This window comes from Galeopterus variegatus, unplaced genomic scaffold, assembly GCF_000696425.1.
Source record: "Galeopterus variegatus unplaced genomic scaffold, G_variegatus-3.0.2 Scaffold4076, whole genome shotgun sequence".
NCBI lineage: Eukaryota > Metazoa > Chordata > Mammalia > Dermoptera > Cynocephalidae > Galeopterus > Galeopterus variegatus.
Window position 1 is genome coordinate 192,898 of NW_007730187.1, and position 8,970 is coordinate 201,867.

At 45.3% G+C, this 8,970-nt stretch overlaps 1 protein-coding gene across 2 annotated transcripts in view; it reads left to right on the forward strand.

Annotated features, from left to right (window-relative positions):
* Window positions 1-320: 320 nt before the first annotated feature.
* The window catches only part of HKR1 (HKR1, GLI-Kruppel zinc finger family member), a 36,028-nt gene continuing 27,378 nt past the window's right edge, over window positions 321-8,970 (forward strand). The window contains exons 1-2 of one of the 2 annotated variants that reach the window (XM_008586679.1): window positions 6,958-7,007; window positions 7,410-7,498. In XM_008586679.1, coding sequence (XP_008584901.1) covers window positions 7,466-7,498 — 33 coding nt within the window. In that variant the 5' untranslated portion in view covers window positions 6,958-7,007; window positions 7,410-7,465. Of the gene's footprint in view, window positions 615-6,957; window positions 7,008-7,409; window positions 7,499-8,970 lie in introns of those variants that run through there. The other variant, XM_008586678.1, reaches the window with a different exon arrangement.

Here is an 8,970-nt window from a genome sequence, read left to right on the forward strand (position 1 = left end):
GACCCAACCGAAAGGTCTCGCGAGCCCGGTGCAAATCTCCAAGGACGTACCGCCAGCTGAGAGAAGAGCGTTCGCAAAGTCGGGCACCGCACCGGGTAGGCCGCTCGGCCGCAAGTGCTTCTTATTGGCCAATGTGAAACGAACCTCCCCTCTCTTGCACATCCATTGGCTAAGAGCTCCGTCTGTCTGAGAAGAAGCCGATTTCCCCGTCTTCCTCTACGTTGCCTAGAAACGGACTTCAGCAGCTGATCAAGTTCCTCCTCGGCCACCGTTGCCGGAAGTCCGCCCTCACGCGAAGCCATCGGCGGGCGCGAGTCCTCAGGTGGAGTCCGGGCGAACTAAGCGTGGGCTCTCAGCTTTGGATTATTTCCGCAACAGGCCGCTGGACACGGGACATTTGGGGCCCGCGAGGCAGGGGGCCCTCGGCTTCAGCTTGCGCGACTGGGCAATCGGCCCTCGCCACAGCGGCATCTGGGACTTGGGCTCGGAACCCGAATGGTGACCTTCGGGCTGCGGCCCGGCCTATGCCCTGCCCGCCGAACTTAGTGGGCGCCCGGGCTGGCGCTGATCCACGTAGTTACCCGACCTCGATGCCTAAGGTCTCGAGATTAAAGGTAAAAACGGATTTTTCACCCCACCCGGGTAAAGCACCCTTTTACTTTTTTAGCAGGTATTTTGCAGAACGCCCTGAGAGAGGGGGTGACCGGCGGGTTCAGTGTTTATTAAATAAAAATAAATTCCTGGTTTAGATTGTATTTATAATAATATAGCGTCCCAACCTTTTAAAAATCCCATTCTTTGCCAGTAATGTTATTAAGCGGAATGTCTGTAACAAGGACAGCCAGTTAACAGTGGCTGGGGGGGGGGGGGGATGCTGTTGTTATTGCTAATTAAACCGTTTTGTAGTTTTGTCCTAACAACAACAGCAGCTTCTCAGGTTTTATAAAATACTATGTATTTTGAGAAATTCTGTGAAAGGCACAGCAAATTACTTTGGAATTTTTTCTTTTAAAGGAAATAAGTTCCTGGTTTACTTAATAGTAGTAGTAATAATTCTGGTTTTGATTCTTTTAATAGTGGTAATGACACTATCTTCCCCACTTTTAAAAAAAAGTCTCCTATTTTCATAGGATCAGGCCCCCTCCTGTAATTTGAAATGCAGTTTGCCCTAGTTTATTGGTCAGAGCAGGGCAGGGCTTTTTCATTTGTCTTTGATCAAATGGTAGTTTAGAAATTGGTCTGTGACTCTTTTAAAAAAGAAACAGGTAAAATTAATTTTAATGATATATTTTATTTAACTCACAATGTTAGCGTTATCCAAAATATTGCTTCATCTTATCAGAGAAAACTTATTGATTAGATAGTGTGCATTCTTTCTTTCATCTGAGTCGTCAGAATTTGGGGCATATTTTACACTTACAGCATTTCTCCATTTGGACCTTCATCTTATCAGAGAAAACTTATTGATTAGATAGTGTGCATTCTTTCTTTCATCTGAGTCTTCAGAATTTGGGGCATATTTTACACTTACAGCATTTCTCCATTTGGATTAGCCATATTTCAAGTGCTCAGTAGCCACATGTGGTGAGTGGCTACCTTACTGGACAGTACATTTTAGGTACACATTCCACTCCTCTTCCTGCCTCCTTTATTCTCATCGATCCCCGCACCCCTGGTCTGTGACTGTTGCCTCCCTTTCCTCTCTTTCTGTCTCATGTCCTTTTTTAACATGGAGAATCATTTCCAATTCCTTAACATTCTGGCCTGATTTCTTCTGTCTTAAATTTCTTTAAGGGTGGCAATTTTTCTCTAACTCCTGTTTCAGCCTTTTCCCATAAAATATGACATGCATTTCTGTTTTGGTTGGACATTTATTTGCAATAAAATAATGATTATATTCTTTGAGACATTAGTGACTTAGACACTTTTCCTATTTTTTTATGTACCCTTATATTTCCAAATTAATTTTATACTAGAAAGCATATTTTTAGAGGTGTGTATAGAGCCCCTTATGTTTCTGTCTTATTTTTTAAATAACATTTAGGTATATATATTTTAGGATATAAGGTCTTACTCTAAGTATTGCTTTGTTTCATTGAACATTTTTAATAATTATTTTTATTTATTTTCTGTGTATTTTAGAGTTTCCATTAAACTGATATCAGGTTTTGTGTTCTTTTACACTAAAAATTAAAATCTATTTTTGCTAATATCTATTTGAATGATAGTTATTTTTATCCAGAAAAGATCCATAAAAATGGGTGTAGTGATGGTGTTCTTTCCTGTGCTTTCATGGAGAATTATGAGGAAACAATGTTCCAATGAAGGAAGGTGGAAAATAGGGGTTCCAGAGCACCAGGGTCACAGGTTTTCCAGATGGTTTACATGGGGACATTCCTCGGGCCCATCACTCTACATGACGAAAGACTCCCTGAGTGGTACCTTGTACTTGTAGACATGATGCTGTCTTGAAGATTTTGATGTTTGAGGAGTTTACAGTCCCTACAGGCTTCTAGTCCCTTCTTGTGCTGCTGCTTTGCTCTTTAGTACCTCATCCTAACCTGGAGTTAGATTAGATCATCATGTGGTCCTTGGACCAGCAGCATCAGTATTACCTGAAAATATGTTAGAAATGCAGATTCTCAGGTCCCACCCCAGACTACTGAATCAGAAACTCTGGGAGTGAGACCCAGAAATCTGTATTTAACAAGCCCTCCAGATGGGTTTGACACACATCAAAATTTGAGATGCACTGGATTAGATGAGATTTGAGTTCATGCTAACCTAATAACTGACACATGTGTCTGCTCACTGCTTGGCCCTTGCAAGGATCCTCTTGGAATGCCCAATTTCCATTGCCCCTTCCTGGAGTTTTCTAGTCACTCCTACTTGAAGTCCATCTTTCAGAGCCGCTGCAGTACCTGGCCTTGTTATCTGATGAGTTCTGTGGTATGTATGTCCATGTTTGTGGACTCTGGGAGGGGCGGCCTGGGCTGTAATTTGCCATCTACTACTGCAGGCTATCGGTGTTCAGAAGGAAGGGGAGAAGTTGTGCTTATGTTCTGAAGTGCTTCCCCCTAAACAGAGAGACTGGCCCTCTCCATAACTGCTTTATTTTTACTTCATTTTGTTGACTTCACAATGTAAATGTAGTTTGTGCAAACATCTCTATTGGGTGATGCATGTATATTAATATTTATGTGAATGTATAAAGTCTGCATTGTGGGCAAATTCCCCATTCATGTCATTTATTTGTCCATCATTTCATATCTGTGATGTCTAGCTCTTTTCCCTACCTTACTTTTTGTCATTGAACCTGTCTCTACCTGAACACATATTAAATCTTTTATTTTAATAAAACACAAATAGCAGGTCTGGCCCGTGGCTCTCTTGGGAGGGTGTGGTGCTGATAACACCAAGGCCACGGGTTCAGGTCCCTATATAGGGATGGCCGGTTAGCTCACTTGGGAGAGTGTGGTGCTGACAACACCAAGTCCAGGGCTAAGATCCCCTCACGGGTCATCTTTTAGACAGACAGACAGACAGACAGACAGACAGATCACTTGGGAGAGTGTGGTGCTGACAACACCAAGTCCAGGGCTAAGATCCCCTCACGGGTCATGTTTTAGACAGACAGACAGACAGACAGACAGACAGACAGACAGATAGATAGATAGATAGATAGATAGATAAAATACATACATACATACATACAATAGCATTGTAACACCAAGGTCAAGGATTCAGATCCCCATACTGGCCAGCCACAAAAAAAGAAAGAAAGAAAGAAAAGAAAAATACACAAATATTATGTTTCCTCTGTGTATTTTCTCTCATTTTGGAGCTTCCTCCCATGATGGCTTCAGTGTGGGACCAGCGGGTTTCGGGGGCTTCTGGGAGGCCCAGCTTCTGATCCTCCCTCACCTCCTCTGCTCTAACTGTCCTCTCTGGCCAGCTCAGGCTGGAGCAGCAGGTGTTGGCACCACTGTGGCTGTGGGTGATAAGCAGGGGTGTGGGTGGCTGTCTCTTGACTGACCCACGTCTTGCCCTGAACCCTGGAGTTCCCACATGGCTTTCTGAGGGCAGGATTGTACTCATTTTCATCTTGCTCTCAAGGGGCCGTTTCCTGTGTTTATTAACTCCCCATATATCCACTTGTGCTTATCACCTGATGTCATCCATGCTTCCCTCCATCTGGGCACAGGACAGTTGACTCTCTCTTATGTTTCTAATCCACTGTCAACCCCGAATATACTCTCTGGGGGTGTCTATCACCTTCTTCCTTCTACACGTAGCAGGATCCTTGTGTACCCACTTCCCCAGGGACTGTCTCTTTATAGAGTGACTTTTTTTTTTTTCCTTTTTGTCTTTTTTCGTGACCGGTAACTGGATCGCAACACTGAGTGTCGCGCCCATACCGCGACCTGCAACGGGATCGCAACCCTCGGTGTCGCGCCCGCACCGCGCTCAACCAGTGAGCGGACTGGTCTTTATATGGGATCCGAACCCTTGGCGGAAGCGCCACCGCGCTCCCAAGTGCCACACTCTAGAGTGCTCCACCGCGCCGGCCCTTTATAGAGTGACTTTAAGCACAAAACTCCACATGCTTTTTTTCTTTCTTCTCTCATTTCCTATTGTTCTATTGGTTTTCTAACCTGAAGGGTGACTGCTAGCTCCTTAGTTTTCTGCCTTAATAAGTCATAGATTACTTTCAGGCTAGAAGTCTCTCTCTGGCCACCATTTTGGCCTCACTTATCAAGTCTTGGTTTGTAGGTTATTAATGGAGTTTTGTTCTTCCCTTTTTGTGATCATTTTTATTTAAAACTTCAAGTTTATTCAAACTAGAAATTTATTTTATAGATGTGTATAGAGGTTAATAACTTTTTCTTTTTTTGGCACTATTTTAAAGATGATATCTCTGGGCACTGAGGCAGCCTCATTCCACAGGTTTAGATCTGAAGTATTTTCACTATTGTTTCTTCCAATGTATTTCATGGTTTGCAGGTCAGTTTTTTCTTTGACTCCTCAATGGATCATATGGCTTTTAATTTCAAAGAATATTTTCTCAGCTTTTTTCCTTTTTACTGATTTTTATCTGGTATGTTGAATTAATTTTAGCCAGACATGTTTTTTTTTTTGTCTTTTTTTGTCTTGTTCCGTGTCCGGCAACGGATTGCAACCCTCAGTGTTGCCCCCGTACCGGACCGGGGACCGGCAACGGGATTGCAACCCTCGGCGCTGCTCCCGCGCCTCGCTCAGCCAGTGAGCGGGAACCGGTCTGTATGTGGGATCCGAACCCTCGGGTGGGAGTGCCGCCGCGCTTCCCAAGCGGCGCACTATCCAGTGCGCCACCGGGCCGGCCCCAGACATGTTCCCTAGACAGGCATGACTAGGTTTTTTTCCCCCACTCTTTCTAATTTAGTCCGAACCCTCGGGTGGGAGTGCCGCCGCGCTTCCCAAGCAGCGCACTATCCAGTGCGCCACCGGGCCGGCCCCAGACATGTTCCCTAGACAGGCATGACTAGATTTTTTTCCCCCACTCTTTCTAATTTAGATGAATTTTTACATCTCAATCCAGATAAGAGTGTGGGAAATAGGACTCCTCAAAGCACAGATATCACAGGTGGCTCTGAGATTTACGAGGCAAACTCAGGTCCAGGCTGTATCATTGTACCTGGCACATAGCACTCAGTAAATATCACCTTCAACTTAAATAAATGCAGCTGTAAATGCTTTTTATGTGTCTTGAGGTTCATATAAAAGGCCAGATCAATTCAGATCAATTATCAGGGTTGGAACTATGGGTACATAATTTAAGGGGCACCAAAAAAAACTCAGTAATCAGGATAAATAATATTTTAATGTAATATCTTTTTTTTTTTTTTTTTTTTTTTTTTTGAGGCTGGCTGGTACAGGGATAAACACTGAGCCTGGGTGTTATCAGCACCACACTCTATAATCAACTGAGCTAACCGGCCAGCCTCTTAATCCCTTAACGTAATACCTTTAAAAATAAAAATTAATGCAAAAAAAAAAAAATCCACGTTAAACGAAACTGTCAGAATTATGTCTCCTCGTCAACCCCCCAACCCCACCCCACACCACTGGAAGGGACATTTCTTCCAAGCCGCACCTATCCTCCATCCTCTCATAAAAGCCTCGGATATTGCTGGCTCAAGCCCTAGGTCCTCCCCGCCACCATTATCAGGGGATCTTTTGCTGCTTGCCCCGAGTCCAGCCTCCCCTAAATCCTGGGGACACACGGCTAGAGCCTCCCCCACCACTATTCTGGGAGTTTGGCCCAAGATAATCCCGCTATCCCAAAAATAGCCTTGGAGTTCCCCGTCAGTTCTGGCACACCCTCTCCAGGACACAGTGTCCTCCAAACTGGGAGTCCCAGCAGAGTCACCCTACTCTCCTCCCCAAGTGCCTCGCCCACACTTTGCCCGGCTCAGGTCCCTCCGGCCCCGAACCTGGTTTCTGCTCCGGGAAGGGCGCACCGGGGCCGAGACTTGCGTGGGTGAGCTTTGCTCACCTGTGCGGCTTCAGGTCATTGCACACGGTCTGGCCACAGGCCGCTGAAAGACACGGGCAAAGCGCCAGGGCCACAGTTTCCATAATCCTTGGGCATTCCCGCGACGCTCTCGTGGTCAGCAAATTTCACAGGCCCTCGGAGGAAAAACTTATGAACTTCGAGGCATGTTAACAATGAGCTCCTAAACTTGGTTGTGTGAGCGGTGCCACCTGCGCGGGCTAAGTCAACTCCCCACTCCGCCTACCTCCAAAACTACACTTCCCAGAGGCCTCTGCGGTCACATCCGTCTTCCCTTCTGCCGCCCTTTAGCATGTTGCTTCGACGTAAAGGAGCATTTCCGGTTGGTGCGTCCCTCCCGTTAGACTTGTTGGAACCCGGGTGGGCCTCCCTCCCACCTTGGGTCTTTCCCACATTTCTGCACTTCGTTACCCGGGCTTCGGCCTCAGGATCCGCAACGCGCGCCCTGCGTTCTGTGAGTGCCTTGTAGTCAGTCAGCACGTCACTCTGCTTGTCCCCGTTTTACTCACGGGGTCACAGGCCGGGATATGCAGAGCTGCCTCAGAACTCGGGCGCTCTCCTGTAAGCACGTACAGGCCATTTTCCTTTCATTCGAGCCCACAGGGTTAAAGACAAACCCTCACTCTGCTGCTGGGGGACAAGGGCTGCACTCCCTGGCCAGAGCCTGGGGCTGAGCTTTAGGGTGCTGCGTCATCCTGGGCCCCTCTTCCGAGGCTTTGGGTGGGAATTGGGCTGCGCTGGTGATTTCTGTGACATCTCCCACCTCCAATTGTGCGGCTCTGCAGCAGATTCCGCTTCAACTATTGGGGGGGGGGGTTCCACCGAGGCATTCTCTCAGTCCTCTTCACATCCTCAGATCTGTCTTCTGAGACTTTACCCTTCTCCAGGGAGAGCACTCTGGAGACCAGGAAAATGGCTACGGGGCTCCTGAGAGCCAAAAAAGAGGTGAGAATTACCTGTAATTCCATCTTGGCTGTCAACAGGATGTATCGGTTACCTTTTCTTGCCCTAGAGGCTGCCTTGTTAGTGGCAAAGTTCATTCCTGGTCCAGGAAGAGTGGCTCTTGTTACATGGAGTCTTTCCTCAGCATTCCTTTGTGCTCCATCCATACTCAGTCATTCACGCAGTATTTAATTGTGAACAACACACATGGAGCAGTTTAAGTAAAAACACAAGGATATCCATGCTTAATTGTCTGGTGAAATGGATGAAGGCAAGAGCAGCGGAAATGCCTGTGATCTGAAGTGGTTGGGGAGGACTCTCAGGAGAAGTAGGGTTGTCTGAGCTGTCCTTGAAGGGTTGGGTAAGTTGAAGAGTTGTGAGAAGACATTCTAGTGGAAAGAGAGCCGGAAGCATGGTTAGTCTCAGAGGGCCACTGGACACACTGTCCTTGCTGCAGTGTGGGAGTATTATTGTGGCCAATGTACTTATTTAAGGTTAATTTTTAAATATGTACAGATGAAGATACAGACTAGTTATCCACACATGGAAAAGGGAGGAGTTTGATATGGTCTGACCTGAATTTTACATTTGAGATCATTTTCAGCATGGTAATTGGGAGATTTCACCAAAAATTCTGGATTGCTTGCTTTTCTGAAAATAAATCTGCCCTAAGTCTGCATTGTTCTTTGGTATCAGGTAATCTGAATTGTCTTCATCATTTGGACAGGGCCTGCAGGGTCTATTTGCTATACTTTCCACTGTCTCCTTCATACTGAGGTTCAAACCATTGACCAGCTAACATTTTGCCCGCTTTCCTCATTTTTCTTACCTACCTGGCTCCTGAAGGACTTGCACTTTCCACCTCTGAGTCTGGTGGGAATAGATCAAACAGAATCCTGAGTGCCAGGCTAAGGAGTGTAGACTTTGTCTTTGAATAAGCTGGGTTTTGAAGGATGTGGAGAAGGGATTTGAAATAAGGAAATTAATAATATGTGGGAATTAGTGATCGATGGTGTACATGGGGACTTACGTGGAAGCTTTCTAAACCCTGAGAATGGTGACTATGATGACCTTGACTTAATTGAATGCAGTTACTTATTGAGCACCAATGTGGTTGCCAGGCTGGTTTACTATCATTTTTTATATGAGTTAATTTGGTTGTTTCAAGTTTGCCTTTACTATCCTTATCAACAAGTCAGAGTGAATTTAGACAGAAAAAGAGATTTGAATTTATTCTTAATCCTGGACTCCGGTGGTGGGGCTTTTTATGTTCCTTAGATGTTATCAGAGTAACATTGAGGGTTCTGTGTATCTCATTTATAAAATATTTTTTTTTCATTAGAAAGTGTTAATACAAGAATGCATAAGAAATCCAATTTAGTACATTTCCCCAGGTAACAGAATCTTTTGTGTGTGTTCTTTCTTAACCACTCATAATGTTAATAGGGAACATTCTGATTTGCTGGGAAGAGCTA